The sequence below is a fragment of the Ursus arctos genome, unplaced genomic scaffold, assembly GCF_023065955.2.
Source record: "Ursus arctos isolate Adak ecotype North America unplaced genomic scaffold, UrsArc2.0 scaffold_34, whole genome shotgun sequence".
In the NCBI taxonomy this organism is placed as follows: Eukaryota; Metazoa; Chordata; class Mammalia; order Carnivora; family Ursidae; genus Ursus; species Ursus arctos.
The window spans coordinates 25,531,645-25,556,223 of NW_026623030.1; the positions used below are offsets into that span (position 1 = coordinate 25,531,645).

Sequence of the window (24,579 nt, forward strand, 5' to 3'; positions counted from 1 at the left end):
TGCACACCCTTCCTGCCGGTTCCAGGCCACGCTGAGCTCACCTGCGGTCCCTCCAGCCCTCCTCCCTGCCCGGCTCCACTCCAGGTGCATCTCCTCTGTGATGCTTTCCCCACAGATCCCTCTTCTCGGCACCCACCTTGACAGTTCTGACGGTCTCCGCTCTGCTTTTCAGTTCTGACGGTTTCTTGGTTGTGACCTCGCTTCCTTCTTCCCGTGTGTTTGTCTTCCTGCTGCTCCAGCGAGAATCTCTCCCAGGGCCGGGATCCCTCATAGCGTCAGGGCCCGTACATGCTTTGCAGCCTACAGACGCTCGGTCAACGCTTGCTTGTTGACTGTGGACGTGACTCCCTAGAGAATGCGCGTCGGAAAATGCGGCATCCACTATATGTGTATCGAGCACCCACTGTATGGGTTCCCCGGGGCCGTTTGCTGAAGCAGAGGCCACATGAACTGGAGCAGGGCCCCAGGGCACATAGGATGGCGACACACCAAAGTGGTAACAAGAATGGCTGTGATGTTCAAGTCCTTGGGCTCCAGTCCCACCTGGGTGTCCCCGGACAAGGGACAGAGTGCTCGTTCCCTAAAGCTGCCCAAACACATGACCACAGCTGGGGGCTTCGAACAAGAGATCTTTCCTCTCTCATGGTTCTGGAGGCCAGGGTTGAAATCAGGGTGTCAGCGGGGCTGTGCTCCCTCAAAAGGCTCTAGGGGAGGAGCCCTCCTTGCCTCTTCCAGCCTCTGGTGTTTGCCGGCAATCCTGAGCTTTTCGGTTCATCTCGGTGGCACATTACCTTCTTCCCTCTCTGTCACTCTGTCTGTCTTCACGTGCTTGTCTTATAAGGACACAAGCCATTGGATTTAGGACCCACCCTAACCCAGTATGACCTCACGTGAACTCATTAGATGCCCAAAGACCCTCTTTCCAAATAAGGTCACGTTCTGAGGTTGCAGGTGGACATGGATCGTGGGGGACACCATTCAACCCCGTACACCTGTGAGCTGAGCCCTGCGCTAAGCACTGGGGCTACAGCCCTTGGGGAGACGCCTACATACTAGTGAGAGGAACCAGACACTCAGTGAGCCGGTAATTAGCTGAAATGCCAGATTTCCCTCAGTGTCATGAAGCAAACAGAACGGTGAGGTTGAGAGTGACAGGAAGGGCAGATCACCTGAGGAGGGGTGGCTTTTCCGTGGAGCCCAAATGAACCTAGGAGATGGTGATGAGAAGCAGAGAGAGATCTCAGTGAGCCAGAAAGACGGGAAGGGCAGCCCTGGTGTCCTCAGCTCACACTGGCCAAGCAGGGTTGGGGGCTGTACCATGGGATGGAGTAGTGGGACATGGGTGGGCCAGTGAGAGTCAGAGCCCCGTTCCTGGTGTTGGAGACCCCACGCCCGGTAAGCACTTCTATTTCAGCGGCGACACCCAAGGCCACCGTATTGGCCAAGGCGCGTTAGATGCACTGGCAGCCCAGCGCCGACCTTGGAGGGCCACGTGCCGCTTTGTGTCCGTGGTCGCGGTCTCTCCCCTCCACGCCCAGTGGTCTCACTAACCCGTCCCCCTCACCCACAGCTGAGGAAAAGAAGAAGCTCGCAGAAGAAAAGGCCATGGAGATAGAAGAACAAAACAAGATCATTGCGGTGGAGAAGGCTGAGGCCGAGACGGCCCTCACCGAGGTCATGCCCATCCTAGAGGCCGCCAAGCTGGAGCTGCAGAAGCTGGACAAATCGGATGTGACCGAGATCAGGTAACCGGCGGCGGTCTCCGCGTGTGCGTGGCCGCGCACGGCTCTCCCGAAGGCAGTGGCGGTCCTGCCGGCAGGTAGGCGCCCACGGAGCTGTGGCGTGTGCCGGCCGCCGTGCTGAGCGCTTTCCGAGGCGGCTTCCGTGGCTGCTGTGATTATCCTCATTTGCAGATGAGGACGGTGGGGTGGCTCGCCCCAGGTGCCCCCCAGCCCCGAGGTAGCAGGGCCTGTTGACTTTAGACCCAGGCTGTCTCACAGACGGGGGCTGAGTTCCAGAGCTCAGGAAGCCGGTGCTCGCCGCAGGGAACCGCACGCCAGTATCTGCCCTGAACGGCGCGCTTGACGCAGGGGCCGGCGCCCTGCTGAGAGCAGCGAGTGGAGTGGGGATGCTCTGCCCCGTTCCAGCCAGATGGGCTTGCGAGGGGTGGGGAGAGTGGCTCCTTGCTGTGGCCCCCAGGCATTTGGCAGACAATCTCTAAAATGACCGCATCTCCCACAACCGGAGGACTTCCAGGAAAAAGGGGCTGGTGTGGGGCCGGGTGGGGGGGGAGCTTTCTCCCCACAGCATGTGGTCTGACCCTGGGGCGCCGCTAATGGATCTCACTGGTAAATTTAGCACCAAGACTGAAGCCAGGAAGGCGCGGCCCTGTCTGCCCGCCACCTCCCCCCCAGCTCCCCCTGCGACCCTCAGCCCCTCAGCTCTCCCCATCCCATCCTCCTTGTCAGAAGGGGTTTGGTCCTTCTGGCCCCACAGTCAGGTTGCGTGCGAGACAGACTCCTGTTTCCAGGTCAGTGGTTGACTTTCCATCTTGGGCTCCCGGCAGAACGAGGCTTGTTCTCGGTGCTTCTCGCTCTTCCTAAGGTCTGAGCCGCCTTCTTTGTCAAAGGCTGTGCCCTTGTTGTTTGCTCATGAGTGAAACATGGGGATACAAGCCAAATGTCCAGCTCGTTCCAGGGCAGGGCACCCACACAGTTCTTGGGGGGCCACCTGCAGATGCCGCTGCTCTTAGCAAGAAGTCGTTCTTTCGGTTTCGCAGAGCGCGGCTGAACGAAGGTATAAGGATGGACGTTTTAGAATTGCCATAGTATGTGTCAGACGTTCAGACCGAGGAGCTGGAACAAAGCAGGAATGCGTAGCAAGCGGCGCTGAAGCACAGACCACCGGCATCCACGTTCCCGCGAGAAAGGGCCAGTCAGCAGTTACACAAATTGTGGTGCCATTCCCAGGGCAGCGTGAAATACTGTAGAGCAGAGAGCTGGGGAGGAATGTTGAAAGGGATTCATTTGGAGAGAAGGGCCTGTGAGTCCCCCATAAACCCAAGGGGGAGGGGCGAGGTGGGGCTTCTGCAGAACTAAACAGAGAGCTTGCTACATGTCCCCTGCAGGGAGTGAGGGATGCTGGCATCACGCCTGAAACAGGTGTGAGATGGGGGCTCAGCTCATTCCCGAGAAAGTGGAAATGGCCTATGATCGAAAAGGAATAATTTTAGAAATGAGATTATTGGACTAGATAATATGTTCATGCATGGCTCTGCTTCTTATGGGCTGTGTGACTTTGGCAAGTCACCTAACCTCTCTGTGCTGCAGTTTCTTCATTTGTGACACGTGGATGATAGCAATTGTCCCCATGGGATCAGGGCTCTTGGGAGGATCGACTGAACCATTATAGGAAGAGCTGTCAGGACTGGGTTGACCGCACATGAGCTAGGAGCATGAGCTAGGAGCATGGTACCAACATGGGGCTAGGATCGAAGCCCCTCCCACCTGCCCCATCAGCCGAGTTCCCCTCCCTCCCATACAACAGGCACCCATTGCCTTTTAGTTGTCCCATATCCATCCGGAGAGTGTTTATGCGTGATCGAGGCAACCAGATACACACAACATCTCTTCAGTTCCCAACTTGAGATTCTGAAGGTTAGTAGTAGAACAAGGGATAGCTGAGTGTTCTTTTTTCCTCCTTTTTTTGGTGTGTAGATGGTCATATACTGCACACGTTTTCCTCTGTCTTGGCTTCTCCGGTGAACAATGCATTTTGGAGAGCTCTCGCATGTTGCTATATGACGACCTTGCCCAGTATTTAAGAATAGCCCATCACAGCCCGCTGTATGGCGGTGCCGGCATCTATGTGACCAGCCGCCGTTTCTGAGTCTGTAGCTCGTTGCCAGTCTGTTGCCTTTACAAACTGTGTGGCGAAGAAAAACCCTGACCATACGTCATTTTGCGGCTGGGCAAGTCCGCTGGAAGGATACTTTTCCAGAAGTGGAATCGCTGAGTCCAAGGGGGTGTGTGTTGGTAATGTCTGTAGCTGCTGTTTAATGTTCTCCCTGGGGGTGGAACCAGTTTACACTGACAATTGTGTGAGCGCCTGCTTTTTCGTAGCCTCGCCAATAGTGACATTAGTACACACTGGAATTTTTGCTCATTTTGTAGAAGAAAAAATAGTGTTTGTGTGTTTCCCTTATTGAGAGCGAGGTTGACCTTTTTTAAACGTGTGAAAAATGTGTGTAAGGGTTGTGTGTATTTCCTTTTCTGTGAGCTGTTCTTATGCTTTGCCCATTTATCTGTTATTGTTATTGGTTTTTTTCTTATGCATTTCCAGTGGCTTTTTATGTGATAGGGAGATCAGTTTTTAACCATGATGTGAGTTGCACATATTTTCCCCAGTGGCTCATTGGCCATTTGAGTTGGCTTGTGAGGTTTGTGTGTGCGTGTGTGTTTGCTGTGTATAAGATTTTTGTTTTTATACGGCAGACTTGAGCAATATTTCATTTTGTGGCTTTTGGATATCATGTCATACTTAAATGGCCTTTAAACTGTACGACTAGAAAACAGTTTCCCCGTGATTTCTTCCCGTACTTTTACAGTTTAATTCTGTAGAGTTACATACTTGGTCTTTTGGGTTTTCCTGGGGTTCAGTGTAAGTTTGGACCCAGTTTGACTTTTCCAGATGACTATAATCTGGCTTTCTTTAGGTTGTTTGGATGTTAAGTGTAGCACTTACACCTTGAAAGTTTCATAATCCTTTGATTCTTTAAATAGCACTTTCTTTCTGTAACGCTCAAGCCCCGTGGTAGAGATCGTCCGATGTTAGGGCAGGAAGATTAGGGGTCATGAAGATCAGAAGCGGATGGGCCTCTGCAGTAAAGGAGGCTCCCTTTGTTACTGGCTTGCGATTTTTCTTCCTTCCACTCATTTGGTGGTCTTTGGGTGCCTACCACCCACCCGCCCTGTGCTGGCACTGGGGCTGAGCAGCACTTCAGGCAGGCAAGACCTTCACTGCTTTCAGCTGACACTCTCGGGAAGTCGTGGACATTCATGCAGGAATCCCACATGTGCACCAGAATCCCGCAAGAAGTTAGGATGGGAAGGTCTTTGCTGCCATGACTGTGGATAATAGGGGATCCTCACCTATCTGGGGGGCGGGCGGGTGGGGAAAGTATTCCCCAGGAAGTGACGTTTATTTTTTAAAGGTTTATTTATTTGAGAGGCAGGGGAGGGGCAGAGGCAGAGGGAGCGAGAAACCCAAGCCGACCCACACTGAGTGCGGAGCCCGATGTGAGGCTCTATCCCCCCACCCTGAGATCGTGACCCGAGCAAAAACCAAGAGTTGGAGGCTTACCCGACTGAGCCACCCGGGCGCCTCCCCCACCCCCCGGAAGTGATATTTAAACTGAGATGTGGCGCCTGGGTAGCGCAGTGGCGCCTGGGTAGCGCAGTCGTTAAGCGTCTGCCTCCGGCTCAGGGCGTGATCCCGGTGTTCTGGGATCGAGTCCCACATCGGGCTCCTCGGCTGGGAGCCTGCTTCTTCCTCTCCCACTCCCCCTGCTTGTGTTCCCTCTCTCGCTGGCTGTCTCTCTGTCAAATAAATAAATAAAATCTTTAAAAATAAATAAATAAATAAATAAATAAATAAATAAACTGAGATGTGACTGGAGAGTAGGGATCCACCAGCTGTAGGATAGAGGCTAGAGGGGAACCCTCAGGCTGGAAGGAGCTTGGGCCAAGGGAAGAGCAGAGACAGTTGGAGTGTCCGGGTTAGAGTGGGGGAAGGTAGGGAGTGGGCTTTGTGATGATTCTTCCCCTCCAGGGAGGGTAACGTATCATCATCATCTCTCTCTCGCACCTGAGTTTCTTTTGTAATAGGAGAAAGGAGATAAACCAAACATGTTTCTGTTTCCCAGGCTGACAGCCTCAGGGATGCTAACGGCTCAGTTGTCCTGTGTCGACAGCGATACCTCCTGTGTAAACACGGTTCCAGGTACTAGTTTGTAAGCCGATAGCAGAGAGTTTCACTTTCACAGACTCACAGGATTTTGGAGTAGGAAGGTCTGGTTCTGCCTCCCCATTTTACAGGTGGGAAAATTGAGAACCCCGAATAGTTTATAGCTTGCCCACAGGCTCAGGACCCTTCACGGAGGGTGCGGTTCTTTCTGTCTTATATCTGAAAACCTCTCACCGATCCTTTCCTCCTCTGATTATACAAAGATCAGTGGCCTGGGCCTGGCCTCCATCAACCCTGAAGGAAACCTTTTAAAAGCAGTTGACAGCGTCGTTGGCTTTTGTAAGCACCTAACGCTGGTGTAATTGAACCTTTCCCCGGTGACTCAGGACCATTACTTTAATCATCGGTCTTTGTGCTGGAGTCGTTGCCCTGGCTTGTCCTTACACTGCGTGGCTCCTTCTCTCCTCTCCTGTCTGCAGGCGAGTGGGTGGGGGTCCTGGGGCCAGGATGGCTGGGGCGTTTGCCCAGTAGAGACTGTGTCCATACTGCCACGCTGGTCTGGTGGTTGTCGCTCTCTCGCCCCCTCCCACCCGCTCCCGCCCTCCTGCTTGCCTCTGGGTCTCTCTGGGCTCCTGCTAGAATGGCTGGGCTCCCGCCTCACCCCCCCCCACCCAGGCTGCCCTACACCCTTCAGGGGCCTCTGTTGTGTCCCCCTCTTCTCTCTTTTCCTTCCTCCCTTTCACCTCTTCATCATTTTCCTGGTGCTTCTGTCTCTCTTCATGGTTCTGGTGTCGCAGGACTCAGGTGGCTTTTAGACACTTGGTGCAGCAGCAGGCAGCCGAGCGCCCCCGCCCCCCCCAGTACAGCTGACGTGCCACCCGTTCCTTCTCGTGCGTGTAGCTGCGCTGCTGTGCTGTCTCCCGTGCCCTGGGCTCTCAGCGCCCTGGAGGGGTGAGGGCACTGGACATCCGAGTGTTTGGAGCGGCAGAGTGACAGTCTAGTCTCCTCAAAGACAAAGGAAACAGTTAAGGGCGACATAGCCTGAAAGGAGCCCAGGGTGAGGGGACCCCTGACCCCACAGGCTGTGTGAACACAGGCAGGCCATCCAGCCACTCTGAGCCCTGTCTCTTCATCTAGTGATTGGAAAATAGGACGATGGGGGGGGGGCAGTAACGCCAGTGGCTACACGGCAGAGTCTGAGCAGCCGCCCCAAGGTGTAATTAGAAACACATTCTCGCTCTCCACCCTGACCTCCTGACTCATGCTTGGGTGGCCTGGGTGTGCATTTTAAGGATGTCCGCCCCGTGATCCTGATGCCAGTCGGGTTCCAGGAGCCCTGTCTGGCACCTGATGGCTGAGACCAGTTCCTGCCCTGGGAGAAGCCCACCCGAGGAGCCCAAGTCCACGTGGGGATATGGGTTCCTTCGCCTCCATGCCGTGTCACCTCTAAGAAATGACTCTGGGTTGAGCCATTTTGTCTGGAACTTTCTGGAATTTTTTCTAAACTCGCATTTAGGCCAGATCCTGGCCACATCCTGGATCTGATTCACACACGTTTTTGTTTCTCACCAGGTCCTTTGCTAAGCCCCCCAAACAGGTGCAGACTGTGTGTGAGTGCATCCTCATCATGAAAGGGTACAAAGAACTCAACTGGAAATCTGCCAAGGGCATGATGTCTGACCCGAATTTCCTGAGGTCTCTGATGGAGATTGATTTTGATTCCATCACCCAGAGCCAGGTGAAAAATATCAGAGGTGCGTATGGACAGACGCAGGAGTAGCGAGGGTTGATCTCAGTTTGGCAGCTCAGGCTTTGGGAGCAGGGATGGAAAGCACAGAGGGGGCCTGTCATAGGCCGACCCTACTGCTGTGGTCAGCTGTTGTTGCATCCCTTTGGATGGAATAGGCTGAACGATCGTTCCAGAGGAAGATAGAAGCACTGTTGTGTGAAACAGAAAAGCTGGGTGCTCGATGGGCAGTAGCAGCCAATGCCCTCTGTACATTCGACAGGGATCACTCTGGTGTTTCCCCTTAGGAAATAGGACCTTCTTATGGAACCCAGCCTGGCCTTGTCTTCTGTCCATCTTGTCCATCAGACATGGTGGTGCAAGAAGCGGTCTAACCTTGACTTCTCTCCTTGTACCTTTTGCCAGTATAAAGTCTTCTGTAGGTCCCTGGGAGATGGGCAAGGAGGGGCTGGCACCACCCACAGCCAGCCTCCCCTTCTTTAGTTATAGAAGGCCCTCATTCCCTTTGAGCCTGATGCCAGACCTGCCTAGAAGCTTAGCCAGTGGGAATGAAGTTTTAGTCTTTGCAAAAGGCCATTCAAGTTCATAGTGTCACTGTTTATCTTCATGGTTTGTTCAGAATGTTACTATCAAATGCTCTTTCTCAGCCACTCAAACAAAACTAAATGAAACACAAAGGATAACAACAACTGCAAAAACCCAAGGACCTCTCTTTACCTGAATATTGACTGGATGGGTTTCTACCTGTTTGAAATTACTCCTGGGGTGAGGGTGTGGGTAGAGGTGATGGTGACCCATCATGGCCTATGAATTCCAGCTAGCTACCTGCTCTGAGCCACTTTAGCGCACAGTTGGGGGTCGCCACGGACACCCTGGACACGGAGGTGCCTGGATCGTGGGATGTCCTGGGTGGCAGTAACCTGTGCCCCTCACTCACACCTTAAGCACCATCTACACAAAACTCATTTAGTGACACTTGTCCATCGGCAATTTATTTCCCATTTTATTTCCCCAAGATGAGGCTTGTCACTCATGGAAATCATTGCATCTTTGACCGGTAGGCCTCTTGAAGACTCTCAATACCACAACTGAAGAAATGGAGGCTGTGAGCAAAGCAGGCTTGGGGATGCTGAAGTTTGTTGAAGCTGTGATGGGCTACTGTGACGTTTTTAAAGAAATCAAGCCCAAAAGAGAAAAGGTATTGTCTATCTGTAAGACCTAAGCAGTGCTGCCAAGGGAACAATCTGGAATCGGAATTAATACGTCCACGGCTGTGCTGGACAAATGCTGGCAAGGTTCCGATTTTATGTCACATAAACATTTCCCCCTCCACCCCCGCTAATACATGATAACCCTGAACTGTATTACTCTCATCCAGACAGTGTGAATGAACTGACAGAACCGAAGTCTGGAAGATTTTCAAATTTTGTGTGGAAAGAGTAGGATAAATGGGTAAAATTCATCCTCTATAAGTCAAGCAGGATTCTCTGCCTCGGCACTACCGACATTTGGGGCTGGACCATCGTCTGGGGGGCGGGGTGCTGTCCCATGCACGGTAGGATGTGTAATAACATCGCACTGGATGCGACTGTCCCTACCCCCAAGATTGAACAACTAAAAATGTCTCCAGACCTTGCCGTCTGTTCTGTGGCGGGGGCGGGGTGGGGGGCAATATCGGCCCAGCTGAGAACCACTGGGTCAAAGTAACCTGTAGGACACACAATACAAAGAGAGTTATAAGGCTGATTTGATCATTTGAAACCCACTTTGACACTGCTTTGTCACTCAGAATTTTGTTACTCAGAAAACTTAGGACCGGGTGGAAGACCAGTATTGTTTTCGATGCATTCTTTTGGGTTTTTGACTTAGAACCACAGTGTCCTTTTACTGTGACCTCAGTACACATGGAAATTAAGCCATCGGCTAACTTGGATGTAGGACATCTTTTTTCCAATGGAATTAGAGCTTTTGCAGTAAACAGTTGAAGAGGTGATTGAGAAAAGGAGTCACGTATCTCAGCAGGGCATACGGTGGCTGCATTAGGAATGCGGTGTGGTCCTAAGCCCCCAGGTGAGAGACCCTTTCATCCCTGCCCTGCTACTGTCCCTCTCCCCACCGTTCCGTGACTTGTCTTCGCTTAGGTGGCCAGGCTGGAGCGGAACTTTTACCTCACTAAACGCGAGCTAGAAAGGATCCAGAACGAGTTGGCAGCGATCCAGAGGGAACTGGAGGCCCTGGGGGCCAAATACGAGGCAGCCATTCTGGAAAAGCAAATGCTGCAGGGAGAAGCCGAAATCATGGAGAGGCGGCTGATCGCTGCGGACAAGCTCATCTCAGGGCTGGGGTCTGAGAACATCAGGTCAGCGGCTGAGGAACCCCTCCGATAAGAGCCCCGAGTGAGACTCTGTGGTCTGTCGGCGAACATCAGCAACCGAATTTCTTACCATGTAGTCTTTCTGCCACGCAGCGTTTTTATCTGGAAGCCACGTGGGAAAGTTCTGATTTTGCTATTATCATGTTTAGGGTGGCTGAGGCCATTTTACACATTCTGCGGTTTATTGAATAATTGTTAAGGGCTGAGGAGGCAGTGCCGCTGTGGAGACAGGGAGGCACCAGTGGCCTCTGGCAAGGTGCTGTCTGTTCTGGAAATGTTTACTTCTTAGTGACCTTTAACCCCGAGTGCATCCTGGGTGGGTCTGGAGCAGGAGTCCACCTCCGTTGCTGGACAAATGTCTTCTAAGGGCTCTTGCATCTGGCTCAGTCCTGAGCTTCAATTTTAAGCAGGTAGGGCAGTCTGACATCTGGGGCAAGGCTGTTTGGTCATAGCTGGTCTGCTGGATATGAGAGTAGTTTCTAATCTGGCACCTATAGAAGTGATATGGAAAACACTAGAAAATACTGTTTGCTTGTGGGAAACAAACCATTTTTAGTATTTCTAAAACCTAGAAGACTTTGGCCATTTAGCAGAAGGGGCCAAATGAAACATCTCCTCCCTTTTATCTTGGGTAGAAGTCTGTCACCAAGCAGGACCAGAGCTCGTGAGTTCTGCTGGGCGTGTCTCCAAGTTGCTGATTAAAGCATTCAGAAACGATGTGATTACTACTTAATAAATAGCTTCGAGGCTAGATGCGTCCTGCAAACATTTTCGTAGCCCTTTAGATGCTGGGTTCTGCTGATCCCTGCAATTGAACAAGGTCTTCCAAAACACTGGGCACGCCAGGGTGGGAAGTTGCAAAATGACCTGGCAACCTTTGTTTCTAAAAGAAAGGACTATCTCCAATGACGTTTCCTTCTGGCTAGCCCAGTTAGCAGTGTCTCAAGGCGGTTCTTCTAGAATGTTCCTTCTGATGGTGCTGGAAGATAACGGCTTACCGCAGTCCCCGTCTCCTATGCCAGGTGGCTGAACGACCTGGATGAGCTGATGCACCGGCGGGTGAAGCTGCTGGGGGACTGCCTGCTTTGCGCAGCTTTCCTGAGCTACGAGGGTGCGTTCACGTGGGAGTTCCGTGACCAGATGGTCAACCAAGTTTGGCAGAATGATATCCTGGAGCGGGAGATTCCCCTGAGCCAGCCTTTCCGGTTAGAAAACCTGCTCACAGATGATGTTGAGATCAGCAGGTGTGTGCGACCCTGAGCCCGGAGGACGAGGGTGCTTTGTGGGGGGCCGGGGGTGATGGTGGTGAGTGGGTGTCACCCTGGCAGGGGAGAGGTGGGGGCAGCCGACTGACTGCACAGAAATGTCAGGGTGAGCTGCAAATCCAGCTTCCCCGACCCTGAGGAGCGTTGAGCAGCCTGGGGGTTGGTAGATTGTTCTGGAAGGTCAATCTTATCACCCTTGGCACTCGGTTACAAGTCGACAAGGAAAATAGATTTCCCTGTCACTGTCCTTTCCAGGTGGGGATCCCAGGGGCTGCCCCCCGATGAGCTCTCGGTTCAGAACGGCATCCTTACCACCCGGGCCAGCCGCTTCCCCCTCTGCATCGACCCCCAGCAGCAGGCCCTCAACTGGATAAAGAGAAAAGAGGAGAAAAATAACCTGCGGGTATGGCCAGCTCCTCCCTGGGTGTCTTCTGCCCTCATTGCCTGCTCTCAGGGCACAGCCTGCCTGTCCCGACGTCTCTACCTGGCAGCCCTGGGCCCCTGGCCATGCCAAGCTAAAATGTCCTGAGCCCCCAGCGGAGCCCTCCCCCTCCTTGCACACCCACCCTATTGAGTCCTCGAGGGCAGCATGCCCTGCCTTGGGCTTTGCTTTCTGACCCATGTGTTGCCTCTCAGCTATGAGCGGCTTGAAGCTGGACATTGTGCTTTCCTTATCTTTGTGTCCCCCTGCCTGTACAGTGCTTGCTGGCCTGAGATGCTCATTTTTTTCTTTTGGAATGGGGGGGGGAAGATATCTCAGTGTCTTTTGGTTGAGATGTAATTCACATACTATAAAATTCACCCATTTAAAGCATACAACTCAAAGGTTTTTATTATATTACGCGCAGAGTTGTGTAACAATCACCAGAATCAGGTTTTCCCACCCCAAAAAGCAATGCTGTGTGCTCTAACCATTGCTCCCCCACCATCCTTCCATTCCCCCGCCCCGTCTCCTAGCAACCACTAACGTATTTTATAGATTTGCCTCCTCTGGACGTTTCACGTAAATGGAGTCATGCACTCTGTGGCCTTTGTGTCTGGCTTCTCTCACTGAGCACCATGTTTGCAAGGCTCGTCCAGGCTGTAGCAGATGTCGCGCTTCCTTCCTCTCTGTGGCTGAGTCACAGTCCATTGTGGGGATGGACCACATTTTACCATCCGTTTATCCATTGATAGACATTTGGATGATTTCTCCTCTTTGGCTACTATGAATAATGCTGCTGTGAACATTTGTGTGCACGTTTTTTTGTTTTTTGTTTTTTGGGTTTTTTGGTGGGCGTACATGTTCAATTTTCCTGGGTGAAATTGCTGGGGCCCAATCACTTTTTGCTGAACTAGTTCACAAACTCATGATTCTCAGTTTTACTTTTTCCTTAGTTTTTTTCTGGTCCTTGCTCCCGAGTATGTACATGCTGTTGGGGGAGGGTCTGCCTCTAAAATATACATAGAGCTACAGTGAGACAAATATTAATGCCGAGGTGGTCCTCGACGTCCCCCCCTACTGCCAGCCTGCCGGGGTCCTCAGGTGGCCCCCCCGTGAGTCATAATGAGACTCTGTCATGATTCCTTCAGGGTGCTCAGAGCCTGAACTTAATGGGTTTCTGGCTTCTACGGGTCTCCCGCTTTGCTTCCCTCCCCCCCAATTCTTTCTCCCCTCTGGCTGCCTCCAAGGCTCCAGGGTGCCCACTCCCCGCTCCGGAGGCGCTCTCCCTGGATGTTTGCCGAGGGCACCGCACCCCTGTCTTCCAGGTGGCTTCCTTTAATGACCCCGACTTCCTGAAGCAGCTGGAGATGTCCATCAAGTATGGGACTCCTTTCCTGTTCCATGACGTGGATGAGTACATCGATCCTGTGATTGATAACGTCTTAGAGAAAAACATCAAAGTCGTCCAAGGACGGCAGTTCATCATACTGGGAGACAAGGAAGTGGATTACGACTCAAATTTCAGACTGTACCTGAACACCAAGCTGGCCAACCCCAGATACACCCCGTCTGTGTTTGGGAAGGCCATGGTCATCAACTACACGGGTGAGGGTGCACACAAGCTCGGTGGCAAATCGGGGCGGTTACCACGGAGACCACGGGCAGTCACGGCTTTCACGGGGTGCCGTTCGTTCTCTGACCCCAGGTCCTGCTCTCAGGGTCACGGGTTCATTGGTCAGTTCTTCATGATGAAGGTTTGGGCGCCCCCTTGGGAGGCATGGAGATGCATGTCTTGGGGTGTGCGGAGTCTGGACCATAGGGCTGGGCTACCCACCCTTGGAGTGGGGTGAGACCCCGTTCTGCTGGGGCAGGAAGTTACTCTGTGCGTGTGCATTTGAATGGCATGATTTTGGATTCTCCCCCTTCCTTCCAACTGAATCTTGTTCGGAGCCGAGTGCCGTTTCTCACATTTTCTAGGCTTCTCCTACCCGCCTCAATAGGTTAAGCAGGTTGGGTGTGCTTTCGGGCTCCCCGATCTGTGGGAGCCCCTGCACTCTTGTCGCCCACCACTCTGTGGGGGAGCATCTCCGTGTCGTTCTGACGGTTTTGGCCTGTGGCTCTAGAGTGGTGGCGGGACCGAGTCCTCGAGTTCCCGAAATGCCGGCTCAGATGCACCCTCAGCTTGCCCGCCCCCCACACAAGTGCGCGGCAGCGAGGAGACGTGGGGTGCCCTGCGGTGACGGCCTCCTCTTGCTCCCCCAGTCACACTGAAAGGTCTCGAGGACCAGCTGCTGAGCGTCCTGGTGGCCTACGAGAGGCGAGAGCTGGAAGAGCAGCGCGAGCACCTCATCCAGGAGACGAGTGAGAACAAGAACCTACTGAAGGATCTGGAAGACTCCCTCCTTCGGGAACTGGCGACCTCCACGGGGAACATGCTGGACAACGTGGAGCTGGTGCAGACCCTGGAGGAGACCAAATCCAAGGCCACGGAGGTATCAGCTGCACAGAAAGTGCATTGCGTTGGGAGGGGGTGGGGTGGCTCCTGGACGCCCCTTTGGAGCCCCCTCATCTGCTCAAGGAGAAAATTGGACTCTGATCTCAGGGCCTCATTCCCACATCTTAGAAGCTGAGGCATTGGGGTAGGGTGGGGGGGTGGGGACAGCCATCTGTGCTGACATCAGATTTGAGCTCTTAGTCACCTGGGGGTTTGTGTGATGAGATGCTCTATGAGGGTGTACTATGGGGAGGGGAGCCCTAGAGGCCCTAGAGGTGTTCCCAGGGACCCTTGTACATCAGGTCAGCCTCTTTGAGTCAAGAATGATTGGGGCGCCTGGGTAGTGTAGTCGTTAGGCGTCTGCCTTCGGCTCAGGGCATGATCCCAGCGTTCCGGGATCGAGTCCCACATCGGGCTCCTCCACTGGGAGCCTGCTTCTTCCTCTCCCACTCCCTCTGCTTGTGTTCCCTCTCTCGCTGGCTGTCTCTCTCTGTCAAAAAAAAAAAAAAAAAAAAAGAATGATAGAAAACCCAAGTAGAGCTGGGTTAAGTCAAAAGGGAAATTATTAGCTTAGAGTACAAAAAGTCCAGGGATGGCTTCAGGCAGGGTTGGATCCAGGACTCTAAACATATCATTAGGATTCTGTTTCTCTCTGTTTCTGGGCTGGGCCTTTGGTTGGGTTGGCTTCATTCTCTGCCTCCCCATGTGCCAAGGTGCCCTCATGGTCACCGTGTGGGTATGGCCTCGTGTCCCCGCAGGTTTTGGTCCAAAGGGAAGAGTGAGAATTGTTACCTGTCCCTATCTTGAAGGTCCCGAGAGTCATTTCAGTCACATGCCCACCACAAGCTGATCCCACGTCTGGGGATGCTGTGTGCAGACTGGCTGGGCCTGGGGTGGACCCCACATCTGGGATGAAGGGGGAAGTTGGAGTCTCCAAGTTAAAGTCAGGGACTGTTATTAGAAGGGGCACAGGTGCTGGGCAGTCCGGCCAACAAACATTGACTACATCTGGCAAGAGGGTGGGTGCTCGGCAAACCCCCGAGTGTTGCACGGATTTCTTTGCTGCTCCGTCCCACTCCCGCTTTCTGCATTCCTTACTTTCTTTTTTTTTTTTCTTAAGATTTTATTTATTTATTTATTTATTTATTTATTTATTTATTTATTCATTCGACAGAGATAGAGACAGCCAGCGAGAGAGGGAACACAAGCAGGGGGAGTGGGAGAGGAAGAAGCAGGCTCCCAGCGGAGAAACCTGACGTGGGGCTCGATCCCAGAACTCCGGGATCACACCCTGAGCCAAAGGCAGACGCTTAACGACTGTGCCACCCAGGCGCCCCGCATTCCTTACTTTCTTGCTTATTTCCTAAGTCATCCTGGTGACAGTGTCAGTCTCCCTGTTTCCACAGTGACGTGCACCTTTTCTTTAGGTATCGGAGAAACTCAAGCTGGCGGAGAAGACAGCCTTGGACATTGACAGGCTGCGGGATGGCTATAGGCCGGCCGCCAGGAGGGGGGCCATCCTGTTCTTCGTGCTGTCTGAGATGGCCCTGGTCAACGCCATGTACCAGTATTCCCTCATCGCCTTCCTGGAGGTCTTTGGCTTGTCTCTTAAGAAGTCCCTGCCTGATTCCATCCTCATGAAGCGACTGCGGAACATTATGGACACGCTGACCTTCAACATCTATAACTATGGTTGCACGGGTGAGCACCCCCTGCTCTGTGGGCGCGCCCCTCTGGCGTCTTTCTGTGTGTCCAGATCTCTTCTGTTGAGGACATGAGGCAGATGGGATCAGGGCCCACCCTAATGGCCTCGGTTTACCTTTGTTCCCTCTTTAAAGGCTCCCACTCCCGATGTGGTCACATTCGGAGGCGCTGGGGGTCAGAGCTTCAACATATGGATTTGGGGGACACAATTCAGCCCATTCCAGTTGGGCAGGAAAAAGGTTGAGGACCGTTGTCCCTACAGGGCTCGCTTCAGTAGCCAACCCTTGCAGCACGCAGAAGGTAGAATTCAAGTCACAGATGTTGACTTACGCAGTTTCTCCCCCAAGAACACATTTCTTCTGTTTTTTGTTTTTGTTTTTTTAAAGAAGAACTTTAGCGTTCAGCCTCCCCCTATCACTAACGAGCGTGTGGTGGAATGTGCTAGCTCTGCAGCGGAGGTCGGCAGACTGTGACCAGCAGGCCAGGTCTGGCCCCCTGCCTGCTTGTGTCAATAGCGTGCCGTTGGAACCCGGCCGGGCCGTCCGGCTGTCCGTCATCTGTGGCTGCTTCCCTGCAGCCGGGGCGGATGAGTGGTTATTACCGAGACCGGCCTGTAACATGGAAAATACTTCCTATCTAGCCTTTGACAGGGAGCTTGCGAACGCCTCTCCTGGATGACAGCAGACGAGAGCTCGCACTTAGAGTTAGGCAAACGACCCACGTTCCACGGAGAAGGTGGCTGCGGACTCCTATTGTGCGGACCCGCAGCCGCCTTCAGCACGAGTGAGCGGGACGCAGCCCGGCTCGCGGGCCCCACGCGCAGACCGAGCCCGTGCTGCGTGTGCTCAGACGCCGCGGACATCCAGTGCGCGGTGGGGTGGGGGGTGCTGGGGGGGGGGTGCCGGGCGCCACCGCGCTGTCAGGCCTTTCAGTCCGTTTCTCTTACGTTTAAGCTTGTCGTGCATAGAAAACTCCACTTTACGTCATCAGTGCCCGTCTGATGTTTCCCTCCAGGATTGTTTGAGAGACACAAGTTACTCTTTTCTTTCAATATGACGATCAAGATAGAACAAGCAGAAGGCAGAGTCTCCCAGGAAGAATTAGATTTCTTCTTAAAAGGTGACGAATGTGCGTCCTTTCGTTCTTCCCCACTCCTCGGACCCCCCACCGCACACGTATGTAGGCTCATTAAAACAAACCATAGTATTATCAAACTTCTCCTTGGAACTTGGCTTCCAACAACACTGCTTTTTAAAAAAAAATTATTTGAGAGAAAGAAAGAGAGTGAGCACAACCAGGGGGAGCGGCAGAGGGAGAAGCAGATTCCCCGCTGAGCAGGGAGCCCAATGTGGGACTCGACCCCAGGACCCTGATATCATGACCTGAGCCAAAGGCAGATGCTTAACTGACTGAGTCCCCCAGGGGCCCCCCAACAGCACTGCTTTACTAAATATTTCAGTTGACAGCTGCAGCCTCAGAAATGGTTCTGGGCTGGCCCAGAGCAGCGGGTCTCTGCGCACAGGCTGTCCCGAGGCTAGAAGCCACGCCGAGCTGCCTGGGTGGGATCCCAGGCAGTGACAAGGCAAGGCTATACGGTCCTTCTCTGTCCATCCCCTTTGGAGATGTGGGTCTCTTCCCGGAGTAGAAGTCGGAGTCCCGAGCTGCTCGCTCCTCCCGACGCTTTGCTGCCGGCTGTTTACTTCCCATCTTCTGTCGTGATTAGGAAACATTTCCCTGGAGAAGAGCCAACGAAAAAAGCCTTGTGCTTGGTTGTCTGACCAGGGATGGGAAGATATCATGCTTTTATCAGAAATGTTCTCAGACAACTTTGGGAATCTTCCCGATGATGTGGAGAAACACGTGGCGGTCTGGCAGGAGGTGAGACCATGTTCTCTCTCTCCACCTTCCCTTCCCCCCATGTCGGTGGTCTTGAGATTTCAACCGTAGCCTTACTTCTTGTGAGTGAGAAGATACTCCCGAGTGACCCATTCAGAATAGACTCAGCGCCCCCCAATATCCTTGATGGAATCTCCTTTATCTAGTTCAGCTAGTGTTGTGGGAGAAATGTCCATCTGTCTGTCCATCTGTCCACCCATCTGTCCCTCTATCCATCCATCTGAGAAACGGGCACCTGCCAGGGACCATGTCCCTTGATGGGCACTGGGGACTCAACAGTGAAAAAGATTCAGTCCTTCCCTTCCTGATGTTCATAGTTTTGGGGGCAGGGGAGGAGGTAGAAAATGATGATTCTGACTAGAAGTGACCTCGAAGGGGCGCCTGGGCGGCACAGTCGTTAAGCATCTGCCTTCGGCTCAGGGCATGATCCCGGCGTTATGGGATCGAGCCCCACATCAGGCTCCTCCGGTATGAGCCTGCTTCTTCCTCTCCCACTCCCCCTGATTGTGTTCCGTCTCTTGCTGGCTGTGTCTATCTCTGTCAAATAAATAAATAAAATCTTTAAAAAAAAAAAAGTGACCTTGAGGTTCATACTTGTATAGGTTTCATTCCCTTACAATGAGTTTTGGGAACTTCATATAAAAATGGGGGCTTATCTCGTTTCTGAGTTGATGCCACCATGAATGTTCTTTGCTTTTCCCAGTGGTATGACCTGGACTCACTCGAGCAGTTTCCATTCCCCTTGGGTTACGATAACAACATCACCCCTTTCCAGAAGTTGCTTATTTTGCGCTGTTTCCGTGTGGATCGGGTGTATCGGGCGGTGACCGACTACGTGACTGAAACAATGGGAGAGAAGTAAGTGTGTTGTTGAGTTTGGCCCTTCTGTGGGCTTGTCCGCTCCGCACTGCGGACTGGCAGACAGCGGCGGCTGCCCAGCTTCCCAGAGAGCCGCCACCTCCCTGTCTCCGCCCAGTGTTAGTCACTCTAGTTCCGTGCTCTTCAGGAGAGGTACGGTGGGAGCTACATGTGTGAAGTGTTCTAGTAGCCATATTCAGGAAGAAACGGATGAAGTTTTAATAACGCTTTATTTAACTCAGCACATTAAAATATCATTTCAATATGTCAGCAGTACAAACATTACTGAGATATTTATTTACTTATTTATTTATTTTTGGTGTTAAGTCTTCAAAGTCCTGTGTGAATTTACCTTTACCCCACATCTCAGTTTGGACTGGCCACACTTGCAGTGCTCAGGGGCCGCGGGCGCCGAATGGCTTCCGTGTTGGACAGCGCGGCCCTGGAACTGAAGCCGGGCAGATGACTTGGGCTTGCAAACTCAAGCTCAGATGGCAATGAGTGAGCGGGGCTGGGTGGGGGGACGGGACGGTGGCCCATGGGAGAGGTCAAGCCTCTGGCAGGCGGACCCCGAGGGCTGGATCCCCTGACTCCCTGAAAGAAGCTACAAATTTGGATTTCTCTGTGAAACCACCCAAGCCTGATGTATTATAACTAATTTTCAAAAAATCTTGAGAAGTGGGCCATTCGGGACATACCTGTGGAGTTGTCGGCGTGGAGCCTCTGGGTTGTGTGTAATGGGGACATCTGCCTGGAAGGGCCCCTGTCGGGAGACGCCCCCACAGATGTGCTGCGGTGCACTAGGGGGATGCAGTGGGGCCCATGTCACCTAGGAGTTCACCTTCCCGTGTGTGACGTGTATGTAGACACTGGACTCTAACCTGTGCAGCATTATACCAGAGGAACAGCCAGAAGGTTCCGGATGGGATGAGGCGAGTGCACTGTGGCTGTCCTCCACGAGAGTCCCCTCTCCGTTTCCTTCACTAGGTACGTGCAGCCCCCGATGATCAGCTTCGAGGCCATCTTTGAGCAGAGCACTCCAAACTCGCCCATTGTGTTCATCCTCAGTCCCGGCTCTGACCCTGCCAGCGACCTTATGAAATTAGCCGAGCGTAGTGGTTTTGGAGGAAACCGCCTCAAATTCCTCGCCATGGGTCAAGGCCAAGAAAAGGTAATTGGTTGTTGGAAGGAACGAACTCCAAATTTAGGTGAAGTCCCTGGCCTCCGTTGACAGTGGGTTGGTAACTGGTTTCAAGGGTGCTGCTCCGCGCGTGAGCTGGGAGCACGTCCGGTCCTCTGGGCAGCAGCACTCGGGGGCCTGGATGAGGCACGACAGCTGTATGGTCCTAGAGCAGGCATGCTGTCGCTGCTGACCTTGCGTGACTGCCGGGCCCTGTTGTTCCCAACGTGTGCTCACACATAGTCGTCCTCCCCTTCAGTCTTGGTGACATCCCTGTTTCAGATCAGCACTGTCCTTGCCCCTGTGGCATGGGCGCGGATGTAGTCAGGGCGCTGGTGCGACTGTGCCAGAGAATCCGGAGCTCCTGGGGCTGAGGCCAAGGCCAGCAGGTGGAAGGTGCTGGCCCGTCTTCCAGGCTGGGACTGGCCTGGTGGCCCAGCGGCCCTGAGGGGATTCTGAAAGATCAGTTCTTTGAAGGCAGGCTGTGGAGCTCCTGGGTCACTGGCTTCCTTGAAGCTCCTGCTGGGGTGGGCTGTTCCTTTTCTGGGGGCATGGAGTGGTTCTGTGGGAAAGCACGGGGCCGGCCTGGCTTGGGGACACTGACTCCTCCCTCGTGTCCCGGTGCAGGTGGCTCTGCAGCTGCTGGAGACGGCGGTGGCTCGCGGGCAGTGGCTGATGCTGCAGAACTGCCATCTCCTGGTGCAGTGGCTGAAGGATCTGGAGAAGTCCCTGGAGAGGATCGCCAAGCCCCACCCAGACTTCCGCCTATGGCTCACCACGGACCCCACCAAGGGGTTCCCCATTGGGATTCTGCAGAAGTCCTTGAAGGTCTGGTTCCAACAGCCATCTCCCCAGCGCCGTGCCTCGGATCACTACCGTGCTGCCGCATGTGCGTGCGTGTGCGTGCGTTAGGAAATGAGCCTGGGGCCCAGCCGCACCCTCCCGCCCACGCTTCCCACGGCCATCTCTCCCTCTCTCTTCAGAGATGAGCACTGTCCTGTATTGGGGGACGACTGGGGGGGGGACAGTTATGACTCTCAGGCCTGTCTCTACCACTTCCGCATGTCTCCCAAACACGATCTAGGTTCTTTTTCCTGTATTTCACATTTACCAAACCTCCTTTTTCTCTCTAGTGATGGGCCCTCCCACATCCACAGTGCTCTAGCGGCTTAGATGCCCCGCTTAACTCACTCTCCAGAGAAGTTGTGTTTGGGAACATTTTGTCCTCTGTCATCTGTTTTGCGTTTGAAGATTCCACAGTCCAGAGAAGCTAAAGAACCTTCTTTGGGTCATTTGATGAACAGGAGCCAGAACAGTGTGTCGGTCCTTGACTTCTTTGCCAGGCCGTTCACAAGAGACGTTTGCTATGTGGGGAATGGGAAAGGTGGCCACACAGAGGTGCAGGGAGAGCCGAGATGTCGACATTTTGCACCTTCCTCAAAGCTGGACTCACGGGTCTGCGGTTTCAGTCACGATTTGTCTTCTGACAGGTTGTTACGGAGCCGCCCAACGGGCTGAAACTCAACATGAGGGCGACGTACTTCAAGATCTCTCAGGACATGCTGGAGCAGTGTCCGCACCCTGCCTTCAAGTCCCTGGTCTACGTGCTGGCGTTCTTCCACGCAGTGGTGCAGGAGCGGAGAAAGTTCGGGAAGATTGGGTGGAATGTGTACTATGACTTCAACGAGTCTGACTTCCAGGTAAAGATGCAGTGGCTGCTGCTCCCCCTCAGCCGGCTCGTCCCCGCCCCCGCTTTTTCCAAGTTCACGACCGCCCGGCTGCTCCCGCCCACCCTTCAGGAGAGGGTCATCCGTGAGTGACTTTGTGGGTTACAGTATGACCACACCTGTCCCTCCTCTTTGAAGGTCTGCATGGAGATTCTGAACACGTACCTAACAAAAGCCTTCCAGCAACAAGACCCTAGGATCCCGTGGGGCAGCCTCAAGTACCTCATAGGAGAGGTAGGAGCGTCTTGGGGGACCCTTCGTGGGCTGCCTCCTGGGGCTGGAGGTGGGCTGTGGCCTGGGGCCCTGTGCATGACCTGTGAGCCCTTGGTGACTCCCCTCTTGCTTCTGCCACCTGTCAGCCGAAGGCCCTAGGTCTCTGAGGAATTCTGTTAGCTCATCACCCGGGTGTCTTTCTCCTAAGTGGGCTCCATCTCCATGGAGGCTCTGGATTCCCCACTGTGGGGGCTGTGTTCTCTAGGGGATGGTTGTTCCCTGCCCAGTCATACTCCTGTCTGGGGGGCATGGAGGTCCACCCTGAAGACCATTACTTTATACAGGCCTCCCCCATGGCCTGCATGTGGCTCACACAGGGATGTCACCAATTCCAAGGACCAAAGTGGTGGCTGGTTTCTTTGGTGGTTTTGTGGTCTGTTCACTATGTTTTGGGGATTTTGCAAATGGCATATGGGCTCCCCGCACTTCACGAGGGCCCCTCTTGTTCACAGTGGGTCACCAGGCATGCCACTGACATGGTCTGAGCTGCACAGCAGCAGGCCAAGGGCACGTCAGGTCTCGGGTCCCCTGGTGGGTCCTGGGCTCCTGGCCAGCTCTCGGTCCCTGTACCTCAGGTCATGTACGGAGGACGGGCCATCGACAGCTTTGATCGACGCATCCTGACCATCTACATGGATGAGTACCTGGGAGACTTCATTTTTGACACTTTCCAGCCATTCCACTTCTTCCGGAATAAGGAAGTGGACTATAAAATCCCCGTTGGTGATGTAAAGGAAAAATTCATTGGTGAGATTTCTCAGGCATCAAAATGTATGTTGGAAGTGTTTTCTAAGGGAGTTCCCCCATACGTTTCAGCTGTTCTGTTTTCTGTGGTTGGCTTGATGGCTCTTCTGACCTCTCTGCTGGTGGGGATCCTTGCCTGGTGGGCGTGCTCCATGACTTTTTTGGGGGGGGCCCAACACGCACGTTCTTTATAGCCTCAGCACTGATGGAGTCCGTTCAGAAATGGTGACAAATAGATTCCACCTGGAAGGGCAGAGTGGTCCCGGGAAGCTCCCTGAGCCATTTTCATAAATGATAAACATACAGCTGGATTAGCATGTGGTGGTATAGAATTTTTATTTAAAAACACGTCACCCCTTAAGCAGTGGAAATTAGTCTTGCATACCTAGGGATGTTGAGGTGGTGGGCCGTCGGAAATCGACTGTGCGTGACGGGGTACTCTCTGTTCTGATTATAGAAGCCATTGAGGCCCTCCCGCTGGCCAACACACCCGAAGTGTTTGGTCTTCATTCCAATGCTGAGATTGGCTATTACACTCAGGCGGCCCGGGACATGTGGGCCCACCTGCTGGAGCTGCAGCCTCAGACAGGTGAATTCTACCGTGGAGGATGGACTTGGTTTGGTTAGGTGGAAGGTGCTGGCACAGAGTGCTGTTGGTTCTTGCGGTTGCCCCAGGCCTAACGCTCAGATGCCTCGCTTTCCCTAAAAGTGTTCTGGTTTTAGGGGAATCCAGCAGCGGTATCAGCCGAGATGATTACATTGGCCACGTTGCCAAGGACATAGAAAACAAGATGCCTAAAATCTTTGACTTGGACCAGGTCAGGAAGCGTCTCGGGGTGGGACTCTCCCCCACGTCGGTGGTGCTCCTGCAAGAGCTGGAACGCTTCAACAAGCTCGTCATACGGATGTCCAGGTCTCTGGCTGAGCTTCAGAGGGTGAGCACGCACCCAACCTGTACACCGCTGCCTAGAGGCACCACCCGGTTTTCGGATGGTCTTGCCTGACTGCTCTCAATTCTGCGTACAGGCCTTGGCCGGAGAAGTTGGAATGAGCAACGAGTTAGATGACGTAGCCAGGTCTCTTTTCCTCGGGCAAATCCCTAGTATCTGGAGAAAGCTGGCCCCGGACACGCTAAAGTCCCTTGGGAACTGGATGCTCCACTTCCTGCGGCGGTTCAGCCAGTACACACTGTGGGTAAGGGAGAGGCAACGGTCTCTTCATTGGTTTGAGGTTCAGCCTGGACCCCCCCCCAACCATCTCCAACCCCCACCCCTCTCTAACTCCATATGGTACCTTCTGTGAGCAGTTGATTGGGTGTTCTAGAAATGGTCTCTGACTCTACAGGCAGACCCGTATCTTTTTTTTCCTTTTCGTTTTATTTTCAAGACTTTGAAGCGTATTATGCACCATGCGACTTATCCATCTTGGAGTCCATCTTGGCCATTGTTTCTCTGAGTACATTTAGATCTACTTTACTCTTTTTTTTTCCCCAAGATTTTATTTATTCATTTGAGAAAGAGAGAAAGAGTACCCAGCATGGGGAGAGGCAGAGACAGAGGGAGAAGCAGGCTCCCCACTAAGCAGGGAGCCCGATGTGAGGCTCCATCCCAGGGCCTGGAGATCATGACCTGAGCTGAAGGGAGATGCCAAACCATCCGAGCCTCCCCGGCGCCCCAGATCTACCTTACTCTTCTAAGGGGACTCTGTTTTACGGATGACCCATGTCCTTTCCCCGATGGACACTTAGGGGTCAACACTCTGGCGCCTGGGTCTTTGGACGCGCACATGAGTATATTTCATGGGCAAATCCCTGCAGCGGCAGAGCTGGGTCCCAGGGTGTGCATCTCACATTCTGACCGCTCTTGTCAGATGGTCTTCTAGAGAAGTGGAAACCACCGTGAACGAACACGAGTATATCCTCTCCTCTCT

The 24,579-nt window shown here is 53.4% G+C and overlaps 1 protein-coding gene across 1 annotated transcript in view; it reads left to right on the forward strand.

The window, feature by feature from the left end:
- Positions 1 to 24,579, forward strand: part of DNAH10 (dynein axonemal heavy chain 10) — a 125,212-nt gene that overhangs the window by 97,714 nt on the left and 2,919 nt on the right. The window contains exons 58-77 of the mRNA XM_048221355.2: positions 1,571 to 1,745; positions 7,537 to 7,718; positions 8,773 to 8,909; positions 9,853 to 10,070; positions 11,108 to 11,329; positions 11,606 to 11,753; positions 13,100 to 13,379; positions 14,037 to 14,266; positions 15,696 to 15,969; positions 16,987 to 17,091; positions 17,696 to 17,850; positions 18,572 to 18,726; positions 19,714 to 19,897; positions 20,534 to 20,734; positions 21,397 to 21,606; positions 21,772 to 21,867; positions 22,482 to 22,653; positions 23,108 to 23,239; positions 23,374 to 23,585; positions 23,677 to 23,844. Coding sequence (XP_048077312.1) covers positions 1,571 to 1,745; positions 7,537 to 7,718; positions 8,773 to 8,909; positions 9,853 to 10,070; positions 11,108 to 11,329; positions 11,606 to 11,753; positions 13,100 to 13,379; positions 14,037 to 14,266; positions 15,696 to 15,969; positions 16,987 to 17,091; positions 17,696 to 17,850; positions 18,572 to 18,726; positions 19,714 to 19,897; positions 20,534 to 20,734; positions 21,397 to 21,606; positions 21,772 to 21,867; positions 22,482 to 22,653; positions 23,108 to 23,239; positions 23,374 to 23,585; positions 23,677 to 23,844 — 3,656 coding nt within the window. The remainder of the gene's footprint in view (positions 1 to 1,570; positions 1,746 to 7,536; positions 7,719 to 8,772; positions 8,910 to 9,852; positions 10,071 to 11,107; positions 11,330 to 11,605; positions 11,754 to 13,099; positions 13,380 to 14,036; positions 14,267 to 15,695; positions 15,970 to 16,986; positions 17,092 to 17,695; positions 17,851 to 18,571; positions 18,727 to 19,713; positions 19,898 to 20,533; positions 20,735 to 21,396; positions 21,607 to 21,771; positions 21,868 to 22,481; positions 22,654 to 23,107; positions 23,240 to 23,373; positions 23,586 to 23,676; positions 23,845 to 24,579) is intronic.